The sequence below is a fragment of the Zootoca vivipara genome, chromosome 7 (assembly GCF_963506605.1).
Source record: "Zootoca vivipara chromosome 7, rZooViv1.1, whole genome shotgun sequence".
Lineage (NCBI taxonomy): Eukaryota > Metazoa > Chordata > Lepidosauria > Squamata > Lacertidae > Zootoca > Zootoca vivipara.
The window spans coordinates 23,845,114-23,862,812 of NC_083282.1; the positions used below are offsets into that span (position 1 = coordinate 23,845,114).

The 17,699-nt window shown below is 40.9% G+C and overlaps 1 protein-coding gene across 3 annotated transcripts in view; it reads left to right on the forward strand.

The window, feature by feature from the left end:
* Positions 1–17,699, forward strand: part of TGFBR3 (transforming growth factor beta receptor 3) — a 137,172-nt gene that overhangs the window by 47,677 nt on the left and 71,796 nt on the right. For all 3 annotated transcript variants that reach the window (XM_035123643.2, XM_035123646.2, XM_035123645.2), the window contains exon 3: positions 5,356–5,540. In XM_035123643.2, coding sequence (XP_034979534.2) covers positions 5,356–5,540 — 185 coding nt within the window. The remainder of the gene's footprint in view (positions 1–5,355; positions 5,541–17,699) is intronic.

Below are 17,699 nucleotides of genomic sequence, written 5' to 3' on the forward strand. Positions count from 1 at the left end.
CAGAAATGCCTTTAAAAATATAATGAAAACCTTCTTTGGATGTGCTGTTTGATTGCTGCATTATGCGAGCTGCTCCACAGGAGGTTTGTTCTCCTTTTAAGCAGAAACTCCTTTTGTTTGAACGTGACCTCTTTTCAAATTAATAGTGTTGTACCTTGGTCTGTAAGTTATCTTGCCCCAAGTTTGCTTCCTTGGCACTTTGTAAGTAAGGGATGATGTGTGTAAGAAGAAGCAACATTCTGAAACTCCTGTAGGTAAAAAAAAAAAGTAATTTGTCATTATTTCCACTAAGAGGGTATAGCAGCAGCTGCTGATAAGAGTAGACCATTTTAACCCTGGCCCATGTGTGTTCTTATCGATCATGGCCCACTGTGGAGGCAAACATTATCAGAGGTATGGTTAGAAACAGAGAAGAATGCAAAAAGCTAGTGTTGTCCTGAGACAGACTGCAGTTGAGTTGAGAGCCAGTGTGGTGCACTAGTTAGAGTGTAGTTAGACCTGGGAGACCAGGGTTCAAATCCCCACTAGCTCACTGGGTCAGTCACTCTTGGCTTAATTTACCTCACAGGGTTGTTGTGAGGATAAAATGGGAAGGAAGAGGAAACATGTATGCCACCTTGAGTTCCTTGGAGGAAAGATGAGATATAAATGCATTCAATCAATTGATAATACTAGGATGTGTGCTGGGAAGGACAGCCTGGTAGGTGGAGAGAGTTGGACAATTGCATAGTTCATGGCCACAGACCGTTAAAGCAACCTTCCCCAACTTGATGTTTTGGACTACAACTCAGTTCAGCCCCAGCCAGCATGGCCAATAGTCAGGAAGGATGGAAGTTGTTGTGCAAAAGAGTTGGAGGCCACCAGATTGGGGGAAGCCTGCATGACAAAAGCAAGCACATGTACAAGTTAAGCTCCCCTGAAATGGAGTTTCAGTGGATATTTTGTACCATGGAATAATAATAATAAAAGGTTAGCGAGGTCTTGAACGGTGTTGATTCTGGTTGTATTAAAGACTTGGTGTTGAACCCACTTTAGTGAAAGTGGTGGGGGAAACAATATTCCCTGCAGTTTCTTTTTCTCCTTATGACACCCACCCCACCTCCTGCCAGGAGAGAGATGGATCACTCTTGCCGGGTGTGTGTGTGTGTGTGTGTAAAATGCTCTCTTGCTCACCGAGTAGGGTCATGACAAGCCGTGAGTACATCCAACCCTGCCCATAGCCTCTGGGAGAAAGCGTTACATATATGCATATATGTAAGGATATAAAGATGATGTTTTTGACAAGGCAGAACTGAGACAAAAAAGAGGGCCATGTTGCTCATATGCAATTACATCGATGGAGGGAGAGGTGCAGTATAAGACGATTTGTAATCCAGCATATATTTCTAGACAATCATTGCCATTTAGTGTACATTTACAGTATTTGTTTGTTTGCAGATGAGGGCAGCTTATAGGCATGAAATGCCTCCAGTACCTTCCAGATCCCCAAAGGCCCATGAATTGGGTAGATGGCAATTTGTAGCTTTTCAAAAAATGACATTACAAATATCCCTGGTGCTCCTGAAGCCTGCTGTTTCCTGTTTTGCTTTAGCAGCTGAAAGAAAGCTCTTGAGTCTTTCATGCGATGCACACAGTATGGCATTTCAAATGTTCTCTCCTCTGAAGTTCTGCTAATAAACATCTGTGGTTTCTTCCTGTGCGCTGGATCTCACTGGGGCAATCTTGGAGCTTTGGGGGAATCCTGTAGAAAATAGTTACCACACTCTGGAGGTTGCAGCACATAGCCATGCAATTTGTTTGACTTGGCCACACTTTTCAGCTGACAGCCTTGAAGAGTTTGTTCTCTGTGGAAATAGAACGCACTGCATACTGGCCTTTCTTAAGAGTTAGAATCAAGTCCGCCATGGTTACATGTTGACCTCAAGGTTGTAAAATCCCTCCTCTTCCTACATTGTAGTTGCTTTATTACAGCACAACACACGTTAAACATTAGTGACCTGGTGATATGGGAAATCGGGGTGCTAAAATTAAATCCAATAATTTCCAGATGTTGGTATGAGAACTGCATGTTTTTATTAAAAGCACATAGCGACAGGAAGGGGGAGAAAACTTGTTTTCTTAAAAAACCAATTATTTTAATAAGGCAGTTCTATGGGATTTTAGAGGGAGGCTGCCACCCTGCATTTTTTTTTTTACAAAAGCATCAGCATTGCAACTCTAAAAATTACATGCTGGGAATTTTAAGTGAAATTATATAAGAAATCCTATTATAGTCACACTGCTGTTTGACCAAGAGATAGGTTTGGCTAAGGGCAGCGGATTCCCCAGGGCTTTTCTTTAATATACTTGTCATGTTTCTAGTTTTATAATTTAAAAACATCTGTATTAGGTGTCCTCCTAATTGATTGATTGATTAGATGGATTAATTAAAATAAAACTGCTGGCAAAGTGAAATGGATGTTTCTTCCATAGATTTTTTTTATAAAAAACCCTCTGCCCTTTGTCTAAAGTTTCCAGGGTGATTAGTGACATGTTTGTAGTGACATTCTTTCTTTAACCAGGCAGCTGAACTTAAAACATTTTTGAGGATAGCCAAAGGAAGCCATTTCCACCGCACTGAAATGGGTGGGTAAAAATCAAATGAAGTGCTAGTTATGATTTGCTGAAGCCATGAAGGCACATTGAGCTAAGTAAAAAGAAGGGTTTTCTATGAATGGTGAATATGTTTTGGAAGATGCCAGTGGTTGTGGATGGTTTAGAGGGGGGCGGGGGGGGGGAGAGGCCAGGATGTGGTGTTCAAATAAAACACTGGCACATTTTGCGTAGTAGTTGGTCGAAGGTTTGGCAATGGACAAGGAAGCTGATACAGCATGAAATGGTTTGTTTTGATGTTGAATGCACTTTGCCAAGGGAAGATGACTCAGAGGCTATGGGGCTAAATGGCACAGTGTTGTGTCTTCATATTTATCTGATTATCACTTTTAGCCGGCTCCAAATCAATCCGAGAGTGAGTTATAAGGAAAAGTCACAATGCATGTGAAACAATAAAAAGAACATGAACTTTGAATTTATTTTGCAATGAATTAAAATCAGGGCAGGTTTCTACACATGTTCCAACCATCTTGACTAAACACCAGAGTGTTATTATAATATTTTGATATTATGGTACACTGAAATGTTTAAATGTTTGATTGCCCTTAGATCTTCCCGCTACACTTGCCATCCTCTCCTGCCACACTAGTGTAATGTGGTGCACCCTTTGAGAACCACTGTCCTACCCACTACCAAAACGTGGGATGGGAGAGATAAGTCACTGGCTGCTGTTGCCTTCCTCCTGAAACTCAGAAATGTTGCATCTTTCAACATGCCTACTTGAGGGAGGGCATCCTGGAAGCACCATTGCAGAAAAAGCTGAACACTCTAGAGCAGAAGTCTTTTGGAAGTGATATGTGGAGTAGAACTCGCCAGATGATCTCCAGTGCTGCAGATGTGATGGGAAGCTCCTATGGGCGGAGGTGGTTCCTAAGATTTAACTATGGCTCACACACACACACACACACACACACACACGTGTATACGTATTCAGCTATACTGAATAAATTCTAATTTACATTGATGTGTGCCTGGTAGGAGCTCAAACCACAGTACCTCTTCAGTGACCTCTGGAATGAAAAACATACAAAATCTCTGTAGGCTTGTGCATAGATTTGGAGACATAGGGCTGTTTTCCATAAACATTTGCCTTGCTTTAGCTTCCTGCAGATGTACTTTATATGCAAACTCCTCCACACACGTCAGCTGTCCTGCTGTCTTGCTATACCGCAGCCATAATGCTCTATACACAGTGTGAAAGTGTGTGGTTCTATACCGTGTTGTAGGGATTATTTGCAAGGATATACCCTGCATTTTGGGTGAGAGGGCTGTTATCAGTTTAGGCAGTTGCTGTTAGACGCAATAAACCAGGCACCCAGACATGTCCGTTTGTTTAGTGATAAAAGCAGCATTGTAGCATAGGCGGCTTACCTGACTGGTGTTTTTGTGTCCTAGATCAGTGCAACATCAAAAGCGATACAGTGAATATACAGTGTTTTTGCAGTTGTTTGTTCCAGATTTGCAATGAAGATACGTAATAAATAATCATTTATCTTAGGCATCTTCTTAAATTCTAGAATATTGTCCTAAATTCATTTCTTTCTTAAGAACATCTTAATCTGAGGTTGTATTACTTTCTGCACTCTTATCTTTCATAAGAGTAGAGAGGTCATCATTCTTGCTTTACAGATTAAGATACGGCAGTGGAAAGGCTTTTTGCTATTATCACCCTGTCAGTTTCTGGATGGGATGGACTTTGAATCTTTGATGCTTTAATCCTAGTCTAACACCTAAATGCTGAACAACACTGGCTGTTGGAAGATCAGTACAGCTTAGAAAAGAATTGTAGAGTTGGAAGGGACCACGAGGGTTATCTAGTCCAATCCCCTGCATTACAGGAATCTTTTGCCCAACATGGGTCTCAAACCCATGACCCTGAAATTAAGACTCTCATGCTTTATCAACTGAGCTATCCCAGGCTATAATAGGAATGGAAAAGCTTTGGTCAACCAGATATTGTTGCACCCCAACTCCCATAACCCTCAGCCAGCATGGCCAGTGGTCAGGGATGATGGGAGCTGGAGTTCAACCGCATCTGGAAGGTCACGGGTGCCCCATAAGTGTAGAAGAACCATGAATTGATTAAAAGTTGATTCGCTATAAATTATCTAGGCTAGGAAAGCACATTGCAGAAGGCTGTTTTTGTAACAATGGATACAACGCAAAGAAACTCACAGCTATAATCCTAATTAAATACCATTTTAAAAGTATAATTGTATGTAAAACTCATTAAAATTTATAGGGCGTAGTTTTAATTGAGTTTATTTTTAAGTTATAAATTCCATATATGATTTTCAGTCTAGTCTGTACTTATTTGTCAGAAGTAAGTCCCTCCGAGGGCAATGGGACTTTACGCTGAAGAAAGTGTGTTCGGGTTTGTATTCTAGCAGCACAATCCTAAACTGGTTTAAGAGAATCCACTGCTTCCCTGGATCTTATTCCTAGGAAAGTGCTCATAGGACTGCAGCCTTAAGCACTTAACATTGGTTTCAATGAAAGAAGAGTATGCTTGATTTCCCTCCAATCACACCCTGCTGCTTTAATTCACATTAAAGATGTTGTTTGTAACTTGTGTATTACCAGTTTGAAACCTTGCGGCAGCTCAGATAATAACAGAGTCAATGAGAGAACTGCCTAAATGTTGCCCTAATCTAGTTTAGCCTTTCCCCTCAAAATCCTGTTCATTTGTCATTTACTTTGCAGGTCCCGTGCCTACGAGCGAGTGTGCGTTGTCACCTGTCAATAGCTCCCACCCAGTTCAAGCCTTGCTTGAGAGCTTTACAGTTTTATCCGGTTGTGCGAGCAAAGGGACCGTTGGATTACCACAGGAAGTTCATGTCCTCAATCTCAGGAGCCCCGAAGAAGGCCTTGCCCACCATGAAAGAGAGGTAAGAAGGAGAAATTGTGCCGTTGTCTATGTGCCGCTTTTGAGGGCCCTTCACGCAACCATCACGTTCTGAGAATGGGGTTTTAGCCTGGCTAGCAGGTGCAAAGCAGAGGGGAGCAGGGTGTGCAAGCGAAGAAACCACCCCAGAGATCTTAGTATTATCTCTGTTTAAAAATAAATAAATTGTCATTTTCAGTTATATACATTTCAATAGTTTTACAATCATTTTAACATTTTGAAACTCAACTTCCTTCGTCCTCTTTCTGCGATTCCTTTAATTTATATTTATCATTTCCTGCATATTCTAAATTAACTTAACTTATTCTTTTCTTCATCTACTTTAATTATTTTCTCTTATGAAACTGCAGGTTGTTACAATAATCCTGCCAATGTTCTTATCTGTTTACAATTTATATGTACCGTACATATTCTATAAACCATTTTCATTCTTTTATAAGAAGTCTGTTGTCTTGATTTCTTATTTTTCCAGTAAGTTTCGTCGTTTCTGCATAGTCCATGAGTTTTTGTATCCAATCTTCTTTCATCAGGACTCCTTCTTTCCATTTTTGGGCAAGTAACATTCTTGCCGCTGTAGTCACATACATGAATAAATTTCTATACTGTTTAGGTAGTTCTACCCCTATAATTCCCAGAAGGAAAGCTTCTGGTTTTTGTTTTTTACAAATGTTATTTTAAACATATTTTTCAATTCATTATACTTCATTTCCCAGTAAGCTTTAAGCCTAATGCAAGACAACCACATATGATAGAAAGTACCTTCTTTCTCTTTGCATTTCCAACACTTACTCAATTTTGATATATACATTTTTTGCCAGTTTACTTGGTGTTAGATACCACCGTTGTAACATTTTCATTAGAGATCTTAGCATTATCGCATGGGATTCTGGGACACCCCTCACATTGGCTTCTGCAAGGTCACAAGGCCATGCACTGCATCAAGTACAAACCAAGAGGGTGGCATTGACCTTCAGAGGCTTGGCTCCTTAACCAACCTGGGCCCGAGTAGAACTCTGAAGCCAGCCAGTTACTCAGCAAGATATTTTTATCTCACTCTTCCTCCAAGGAACTATGGGTGTGTTAATGACATCCCATCCCCATATTTGATCCTCATGATGCCTCAATGAGCAGTAGCCATGTGTAAGAGGCCCTGATGACATTAAGTTTTACAAACAAGAAGTTGCTTTGGGAAAGGGGGAATGTAGAGGGGGAAGCGGTAAGGAAGAGGGATGCTTTCATTTGTGTGCTAGTCACCATTTCTTCTCCTGCAAACACAAACAGGGTTCTTCCTCTCCAGCAGACTCAGATGTCCGTTTGCAAAGAGAGGGGGAGATGGAGAGGAGAAATGTTAGGTAGAATCAAGCATTCTTCTGCTTGCCACTTACTTGCTTTAGATTCCCTGTTCCCAAAACAACTTAGTCGTGTCCATTAATATCAATGGCCTGCTTTGAGTAGGGCTAATGTTGGATACAACCCAGTGGATCTGGCCCCTCTTCTATGTGTTTTCCCATAGTCAGTCCATGGCATACTGGTTTGAGTGGCATACTAAGACCTGAGAGACCAGGGTTCAAATCCCCCACTTTATCCCAGTCACTCACTCTCAGCCTAGCCTACCTTTACAGGGTTGTGAGGATAAAGTGGGGAAGAGGAGAATTATGTACACCACTTCGAGTTCCTTAGAGGAAAGGTAGGATAAAAGTGCAATCAATCAATCAAAACATGAGAATACTCTGACAAATATTTGGCAATCATCTTCCAGGCAGAGGAGCTTCTTGGTAGTGGCACCCAACCAGTAGAACAGCCTCCCATCAGATAGAGATGAGTAACTATATAACCTTTAGAAGACACCTGTAGGCAGCCCTGTATCGGGGAACTTTTTAATATGCAATGTTTTATTATGTTTTTATATGTGGTGGAAGTCACCCAGAGTGGCTGGGGCAACTCAGTCAGTTGGGGAGGGAACAAATAAAATATTAAGAATAAGAATAAAAAAATTAACTCCTTTTATATGCTCTAGGACTTGGAACTCATCAGATTTCCAGAGTAGTTAGTTCATTCCTCACTTCTAATATGTTTAACTTCATTTACAATACAAGAAAGGAAAGGGTAACAAGAAACAGATTTTTAACAAGAAGAGGATTTTTCTTTCTTCAAAGCCAAATTGCTTATGTTGTAAATTATCCTGAATGCACTTGGAGCTTTGCCATAATCACTATAAACAAATCTTTAAGTTCATATGCCTTTAGCCTTGTAATGGATCTTCACTGCCTGTGGAGAATGGCGTTCAGAAAGCAATTGCTCCTAAATTCAGTCGTTCTTGTGCAATGTGCAAATGAGTTATTAATTTAGACATCATATGGAGGGATTAGCAAAAGAACTTTTGTTCTAGTTGCTATGAAAAAAATAAAGCAAGAAGAAGAAATGTTCTTGATATTAAACTTGCTCAGTGTTGTTTTGCTCTGAGAATAGATCAAAAGAGAATGCTGGAGAGAAAGAGAAATATCTCATCGCTTGACAGCTCACGTCGCTAGCACATGCCCTAGAAAATACTCCATGATGTAGCTGTATGTATTAGCTGAACATGAAGTTTTTAAAAGTAGACGGGGGAGAGAATCAAGTGGGAGGAGGAGGAGGAAGCAAAATTCTCAGCAGCCCATTACCCGAAAATAAATGCTTTTATCCGAACCCTGAGCCGAAAAACTTCAAAGTATGTATCCCACTGCCTTCAGGAGAACTTGCTTCCAATTAAGTGTCTTTAGTATTATAGTCTAAGGATGGAATGCTGTGCCAGCACAATGCCACAAACAAGGATATTAATTATATACTGGTGTTGCAGGGACTTTTTTTTAAAGTATCACCAAAAGATTTGCCAGCACAAATATGTAGGATGGAGATGGACCAGGGCCAGAGCCACAGCCACAGCATGTGGGCATTCTATCCCTGTTGACTTTTGGATTCTACAAAAACATTCCATCATTCTACCCAAATTGGCTTTTGGATTTGTTCTCCTAGTAGCTTTTTTAAAATAAAATAAAATAAAAAATAAAAATAAATCCTTGTGTTTGATATGATACATTTGTAAGCCACAACATGGGTCTCTGTGAGCTGAGACTGTGGATATGAATTTTAGCAATAAACAAATGGAATAAAAAAACCCCAATCCAAAACGTAGTCTGACTTCTTTTTGCAAAAGCTCTCATACCATCATTTTGAACAGTAACCAGAAGGTCCCAGACATGCTACTAATTTCTGATCAGAATGGTGTCTCTCAAGTATTCTCATACTAAATAACACCAAGGCCACAATCATTGCATAATTTTGTACTTAAAAATGGAAAGTGTAATGCTGGTGGTCAACAAAAGAGGTTTAAAGACTGTCTCAAGGCAAATCTTTAAAAAATGTAGTATAAACACTGACAGCTGGGAAACACTGGTCCACGAGCGCTCCAGTTGGAGAACAGCCTTTACCAAAGGTGTCATGGGCTTTGAAGAAACTCAATCTCAGGACGCAAGGGAGAAACATGCTAAGAGGAAGGCACGCTTGGCAAATCCACACCGTGATGAACTCCTGCCTGGAAACCAATGTCCCCACTGTGGAAGGATGTGTGGATCCAGAATTGGCCTCCACAGTCACTTACAGACCCATTGTTAAAATTGTGTTTATGGAAGACAATCTTACTCGGCTACGAGTGATCGCCAACAAAGAAAAAGAAGAGAATTTTGTACGCCTCTATCATGCTGGGTCACCTTAAGCACACCCATCTCTGTGCTAGACTGTGCTCCAGAGGATCCTTAGGTAATGTAGTGACACTCATGTTAAGAGGATATTAAAAGGATGGGGATGAGAGAGAGGGAGAGAACAGCAGAGGAACATAGGAAAATACCATATACTGAATCAGACCACTAGGTAAGGTAAAGGACCCCTGGACGGTTAAGTTCAGTCAATGGTAATTATGGGGTTGCGGGGCTCATCTCGCTTTCAGGCCGAGGGAGCCGGTGTTTATCCACAGACAGCTTTCCAGATCATGTGGCCAGCATATCTAAACAAGTTCTGGCGCAACACAACACCGTGACAAAAACCAGAGTGCACAGAAACACTGCTTACCTTCCCACCGCAGCGGTACCTATTTATCTACTTGCACTGGTGTGCTTTTGAACTGCTAGGTTGGCCAGAGCTGGGAGAGAGCAATGGGAGCTCACTCCATCGCGGGGATTCGAACTGCTGACCTTCCGATTGGCAAGCCCAAGAGGCTCAGGGGTTTAGACCACAGCACCACCTGCGTCCACCTAGTCCACCCAGACCACTAGTCCACCTAGCTCAGTATTACCTACCCTGACTGGCAGTGGCTGTCCAGGGTTTCAGGCAGGAGTCCTTCCCAACCCTACCTGGAGATGCCTGGAATTGAATCTGAGATCTTCTGCATGCAATGTTTGGCTTAGTATTAGATGCAAATATGGCCACTCTCACCCCTTTCCAAAATCTACAGCCCATAAAGAGTCTTCCATTTAATTTCACTCTCTTTGGAGCAGACACTTTATGAATATTCAACTATAAATCCACAGGTTGATATCGAGGACAAACCAGCTGCCTTGCTTTGTAGTAACTCACCTAAGTGGGCTTTCCCAGAAGTGTTTTCCATATCTGTCTTGTTTTGTTTTTTAAGAGTGTTGTTTAGTGGCCTCTTGTGTACTCTTGCATAGCACATTCCACATCCGCAATCTCTGCTTTATTTCCCGTATCCTTCTAAAAGTGAGGTTGTTGTAGCCTTTAGGGATGGCTGCTGAGAAAATGAACAGGAAACTAGGAAAAGGCTGGCTGGCGACAGTGGAAAGCAGAAGGCTGTAAACAACTGAGCTAGATCAGAATTCTTTGCTTCTAGGATACAAGGCTGAAAACAAAGCAGAGCAAAGGTTATCTTCACCCTCATTGTAAAGAATTGAGGCTTAGTGCCCAGGTTTTACTCAAGGAAATCCACAGCCTCCATCACCTTGTGTTGAGCACAGAGATGCTTCATCCCTTGAGTTGTTTCCTGCTGCCTGGCATTCTGTTTACAAAAGGCAGAGATTTATAAGTTGACTGTTCAGTGCGTCCAAGATCTTGGCACATAAACAGTATTTTCCATTCTGTTTTTTCTTTGTATACCCTGCTAACTTGTAAAGTGGTGGCAAACAAGCTCGCACATGCACCTGGTGATCTCGGGAGCATGGTGAAGACGCTCTTATTTGAAAATCCATTTCACCAGTTGTCTTGTTAGAAGTGTGTGCTTTGTTTGTTCCTTAAACTTGTCACATTACAGGTTCTGCTAAATTACATATGCCTTTACATGCTGAGAGGGAGTGCAAATGCCTTCTTGCAACAAATCCCTCATAGGCCTCATGCATTAAACATTCTTCCGCCGTTATCCTCGTTCTCATAAATATACAACATGTTGTGGTAATGTTTTTTTGACACTCTCTCTGAATATGCGGAAAACAGAAGTCTGTCAAATGTAACCACTTGGGGGCATCAATGATGATGGTGATGGTGATGATGATATGTTGCAAGCAGAGAGGTCATGATAAAATTAATGGAAATGATTTTTGCCCATACAATATATAGCTCAAGTATTTGCACAATTGTGTCAAAAATGTTTGCTGGGTGTTGAGACACAGTTTATAATATCTACTCTATGGACATCCAGCCCTGGCTTTTCCAGGTAGGACTGTGAATGTCTCCTGTCTGAAATCCCAGAGAGCCACTGCCAATCATAGGCAGTATTGATGGACCATTGGCTCTGACTCAGTATAAGGCAGCTTCATATGCATGGCTTTCCAGCTAAATATTTTAAAGCACTGTCTTTTCCACCTGATTTCCTTAGTTTTGCAGCTGTGCTGAAAAAAATGATACAATTTGGAGGAGGAATAAAAATGGTTTTTGTTTTGTTCTTTGGTTATCAAGATTTAAAATATTTCTTAGACTTGTCGGCTGTGTAATTATATACATGTCTGCGCAGACGCAAAGCCCATTGAATTTAGTACGATTTACCCCCAAGTAATTGGGTATAAGATTTCAGAATATTTATTATTATTATTATTGCTACTGCTTCTGGCTTAGTAACTTTGGGGCTGGTGTTGACTTATTTTGCATTTATATATCTTGTGGATGTTGTGTTGAATGTTTATTATGTAAGCTACCTTGGATGAATTGTACACAGAAAGGTAGCCTACAGAGATATACATACAGTGGTACCTCGGTTTTCGAACATCTCCGTTGATGAACGTTTTGGAACTCAAACACCGTAAATGCTTTTGTTTTCAAATGTGCCTTGGAAGTTGAACTGGAAATGCAGCTTCCATATTGAGATTTCCATTTTAAGGCTTCAATTTTGATTTTTTGGTTTTCGAATGTTTTGGAACTCGAACGATCTTCCGGAATGGATTACGTTTGAAATGAGGTACCACTGTACAGTATATGTATTTTTTAAAAAGACTGTTGAGATCTCAGGGATGCGAATAGGTAGAATTAAGGCACTTCTCCCTGTATAGGAACCCATATAGTAGTGCCTCTGTTGGTTTTAGAGGCACCCCTTCTCTTGCATCTGTGGGGGAAAGCTAAGTTAAGGATGTGTTTTCCACCATCACTTTGCTGCCTGTATTGCTTTCAGCAGTCCCAACTTTGGTATACCCCCCTCTGATTGCCCATTCTCCGAATGGTTAGATATAACTTAATACCTTAATAGGTTGTAGTTGTTGAGTGGATTTTGGCTGAAGGGGAAATGGAGCGTCTTCTGGGATTCTCATGAACAGGGAACTGAGCTGTGGAGGGAGAATATACTGTACTATAAATGTCCCAGTCCAAAACAGGTGATTCCAAGATGCCCATGAGACGCTCACAAGCAGTACTTGGGTACAACAGCACTCTTCCCACCTGTTGTTTCCAGCAACTAGTGCTCAGAGGCATAATGCCTCTGCCTCTCGAGATAGACAATGACTAGGTGTTATAGTCCAACAACATCTAGGTGCTTCCTCATCCCTGCTATATAGAGGTTTCAAGATCTAGCCTGCCCACTGGTCTTATCAATTTGGGGACCCCACTTTTACTGGTGGCCACAAGTACCGTTTCTGGCTTTCTTCTCTGTGTCTTAGTTTCTCTCTACCTCACTTTCCCTTACCCACCCAACTTGACTGGAATTGGGCCTCACAATAGTAAGTCCTTCACTATTTCTGTAGGAAGAATATTGATAGTTTACATTATGCCTAGTTTGTGGGCCTTCTTAAAAAATCTTGAACAGTTAATCCTCTTACACGTTCGAAATGTTGCCCGGGAATGTATTGATTCAATCCACTGGCCTAAAGTCTCAGATTTACTGACCTCCTTTTCTCGGCAGGTGTAAGGAATTTTTAATAACGCTTAACTTTTCAGTAGCTACTTAATGCTTGGGAAAGCAGTGTGATACTGTGGAGATTGACATCCAGGAGCATAAATAAAATTTACCACTGAGAAGCTTAAAGATTTAAAGGTTTCTTCGTTCTTTTCATAAGGATGTGTTTATAAATCTTCCTTAATTACAGACAGAAAACGTGAATCAGTAAAAAGCAAATTAAACTGCCTGGAGCTTCAAGCAAACAGCTTATTATCAAAATAAGAAAAGTATAACAAAAATATTAATCTCTTATGGGCAGTCTTAAAGTAAATTATGTGCTTATACATATGGAAACTGTTCAAACGTTGGCAGCTGAATTACCTAGAATTGTGATCATCCTCAGCATGAGAATGCTTAATGTACACCTTCAAACAGGATGTAAAAAGCCAACAATAGAATTGATCCTTGATATTTCTGGTGAAGCAGGTAGCAGATGCTTATTTCAGAAACTCCTATACAGGCAAATTTTCTACCATCTAAAATCCATACCGTATATTGCATATATGAACTTGAGAAGATAGGTAATACTGTTGGACCTTTGGTTCATTTTGCACACTATTGTCTCCTTTTGGCTAATGGCAGCTAGCCAGACAAGGGCCTTTTCTAGCAGGTTTCCTGAGATCATTTTAATTAGAGAAGTTAGGGATTGACCAATTTCAAAAAGCTGAAGGAACTACTGGGTGTGGTCCCGTGGTCAGAAATACTCAGTGAGAAGGGAGTCCCAAGAAGAATGGGAGTTTCTAACAGGAGAAATATTGAAGGCCCAAATGCAGACAATACCAACAAGAAAGAAAAGTAGGAGGCATCTAAAGAAACCGGTGTGGCTGCATAAGGAGCTTGAAGGTGAGCTGAGAGTTAAGAAGGGCATGTGTAAGAAATGGAAGAAAGGGGAAATCACAAAGGAGTACTGTATATACGAGTAGCCAACAGTTGCAGGGGGAAAGTCAGCCTGGCTAAAGCTCAGAATCAGCTCAGGCTTGCAAGAGGGGTTAAAAATAATAATAAAAGGTTTATTTGGCTATGTCCGAAGTAAGAGGAAGAACAAACAAGTGGTAGGTCCTCTGCATGGGGAAGAAGAAGAAATGCTCTTGGGTGACAAAGGCGGAACTACTCAACACCTACCTTGCCCCTGTCTTCACCCAAAAGGAAAGTGATACCCAACCTGGTGACAACAGAATAAATGATGTCAGGAGGGAGCTGCAGCCCAAGATAGGAAAAGAGGTAGTATGGGAACACCCAGCTACAAATCTCCAGGGTCTGATGAGCTGCATCCAAGGGTACTAAAGGAGCTTGCAGAATTATCTTGGAGAATTATTGGAGAACAGATGAGGTCCCTACAGACTGGAGGTGGGCAAACTGGTCGGTAGTTACCTGGGTCTTCCTCCCCTCCCCCCTTGAAGATGGGGACATCTTCAAGGGGAGGGGGAGGAAGATCCGGGTAACTACCGACCAGTGAGATTGCCATGTGGACTCTCCTTCCTTGGAGGTTTTTGAACAGAGGTTGGATGGCCACCTGTCATGGATGCTTTAGCCGGGATTCCTGCATTGCAGGGGGTTGGAATAGATGACCCTTGGGGTCCCTTCCAACTCTACAGTTCTAAGATTCTATGACCTGGGGACCTTTTGCATGCAAAGTCTGCTCTGCCGCTGTGTTGTTGTCCTTAGCTCAATATTTCAGCTTTATATTGTTGAATGACACAGGCAATCTTTGAAGTGTGAATATGATTTCCCAATGCTTCTAAATGATAGGAACGCTTCTAAAGATTCCTCTAAAGAAGGTTAGCTTCTAAAGATGGAAAAATAAGAAAAAGGGTAGAGCTTCTAGGAAGATATACAAAGAAAAACAGAATAAAAACATACATATTTTCCTCTTTTGAGGTAGGAATTGATTTGCAAAACTATGAAAATACGCTTTTTTGATAGAGATTTGCATTCATGATATGTTGTGATGGGGAGATCCAGGATAACAATGAAACTATGGAATCACTGCCATCCTACACATCAGTTATAACAGCGAAAAGAAAGAAGAATAAACCCAAATTCCAGGAGGCAAAACTCATTTCCAATATCTAAACATCGTAGTTGAAGCAGCATGTTGAAACCTATCCTGTGGCACTCGTCATCATAAATGTATCAAGCTAATTTTAAGTGTTACAGCTTATTTCACTCCTGCAATAATTAGGAAATATTGTCTGATCTCATTCAGAATTGCAGCTAAGTTTTTTGCTGTTATCAGGACAGCAACAGCTAGTCCTGTGATTCAGTTAATGATGTCAGACAGTTAATTGCCTTGAGTAGTTCACAGTGTTTTTGGCAACATCTATATATTGAGGAAACAACCATCTATAGCCCCTTTTATCCATTGAGTTAGTTGCAGTATTCCTGCCTACACAGAAAATTATGTCTTGTTTAATGTGGCATCTGCATCTTATTTACTCTGGACTGAAGTCTCTTCTGGGTTGTTTTCTAAGACTGTTCAGAAAATTACTGGTCATTGAATTTGAAAACTCTTTCATATTTACCAACCAGAATTTTCAGAGGAAGTTGTATGAGGGCCAAAAGACTATTTGTTTAGCGCTTCATGTCCAACAGAAACATGGAGCTAATCATAGTTTACTCAAAAAGAGATAATAACCAATTATTTTCATGCAGAGTGAACCCCAGCTGGGTTTCTCTCTCTCTCTCTCTCTCTCTCTCTCTCTCTCTCTCTCTCTCTCTCTCTCTCTCTCTCTCTCATTTTCTCTCAAAATCTGCAGTAGAAATTGCATAAGAATCATGTATATTTTGTTTGCAAAACACATTCCCTGACTGGGAAGAATCATGTATATTTTAAGGAAAATGCTGGAGAGGAGTATGGGATCATACAGAAGCCCAAAGAGTTTTGCATATACTGATTTGCTTCATAAAGCTTGGAACTATCATTAAGATCTGGTCAAAAGTAGGAGATAAGTTGAACCTGAAAGATGCACAAGAATATAGTGAAACCGGGAGAAGCACAGTGATGTTAGACACTTCCATAATCCATTTACTAATAGTTAATTAGAGGTCTAGTCATGATAGGGTACTGTGAAATAACACTTTGGCCTAATTCAGACTGAAACAACAAACCATGGTTTCTTGCTGCCCATGTGAAGCTTGGACACAAAGGGTGAATATTTAAAGCTTCCATTCCTATTTCCCACTTGGCCAAACTAGGGAAACTGTGGTTTGTACAAAACCCAGTTAGTTAGCAAGCCAATATATCAAGCCAGAATAAAAACCAAAAACTGCTACTTAAACAAACTAAGAATGGAAGCCTATAATCTCCTCCTAAAGGAGAAAGGAAAGTGTTTGAGCACAAGCAAAACATGGTTACAAGCAGTTGCTGACTTTTCAAACAGCGTGCTCTCTTCTCTCCTTCCTTTGTGTGCAAGGGGGAAGAAACCAGAAGCTTCTACTCACTGGCAACCACGGTATGCCACCGCTTAAACCAAAGTTTGCTCGCAAAACAGCATTCCAAACCATGGTTATGGATTGGGATGCTTGTTTGCAGGCAGACTCTTGATTAGATGAAACCATATTTGCTGTATTTGGATGTGCAGACTGTCAACCAGAATCGGAAACTTCTGATTATCTCCAGCCTTTGCATGTGTTGGAAGGGGGAGTGGCAGAAGCTGTATGCCAACTGCAGTCTCACACTTGCAAGTGCCAATAGCGGCACACCCTGGTTTGCTGTTACATAGAGCAACTAGAAATGCTTTAAATTATAGCTCCAAATAACCCAAGCTTGAGTTACACAATAAAGGGCTCATCCACACTTCCACTTGTCTGAGCAGTTTTCCACTTGTCCCGTACTTTCTAGGCACTGGTCCAAGCGGTTTTGCTATTTTCCCCAGGGAAAACTCGCTCTTTAGTGATAAATCGGAACAAACAGCAATCTGCTGAAAACCTGATTGCTGTTTGCTCCAATCCAGTGCTAAACCACAGGTTATCCCAGAGGAAAGCTGTGGGGCAAACAGTAGTGTGGATAAGCCCAAAGTGAAAGAGAGAGAATCAGTAGAAATGCTGCAATGCAGCACAAGGCTTTTACTCTAACATACACACCACATTTTTTTCCATTCTGTAATACTTAAATATAGACGCAATTACTAAGCCCCAGTCTCTTAAAGCTCCAATGTTTTCAAGTCCCCTATGACTCATATACTTCTTTTTCATACTGGCTCTAAGTGTGTGTGTGTGTGTGTGTGTGTGTGTGTGTGTGCATGCGTGCTTTGTTTTAACAGCATAGTGTTTCATTTTAAATTGGACATTTCCTGCATTTGACTGAGGTTTTTCTTTTTCTGAAACACACACCTGTAAAACGATCTACCTCTTTCATACACAGCTGGAGAAATGCATAATCTGTTGACTGAACTGACCTTCGGTGTTTCATAAATGCAGATATTCTTCCATGGGACTGTCACTTAAAAACGCTATTTTGCAATTAACCCAAGACAAAAATTGCTTTTTATTAAGTGGCCTGTCAAGGGGTATTAGTTAAAGTAACCTTTAAATTATTCAGCATTTTACACTTTGTAATGGAATGAGATTGCAAAGCTACACATACTTCCCTGAAAATAAGTCCGATTGAACCGGATCAGAGCAAATGCCTTTCTAGTCTAGCACCCTGTTCTCACAGTGGTTAACCAGGAAAGGGGCTCAACAGTACTATTTCCACTTGTACTCCCCAGCAATGGGTATTCAGAGACATACTGCCTTTAT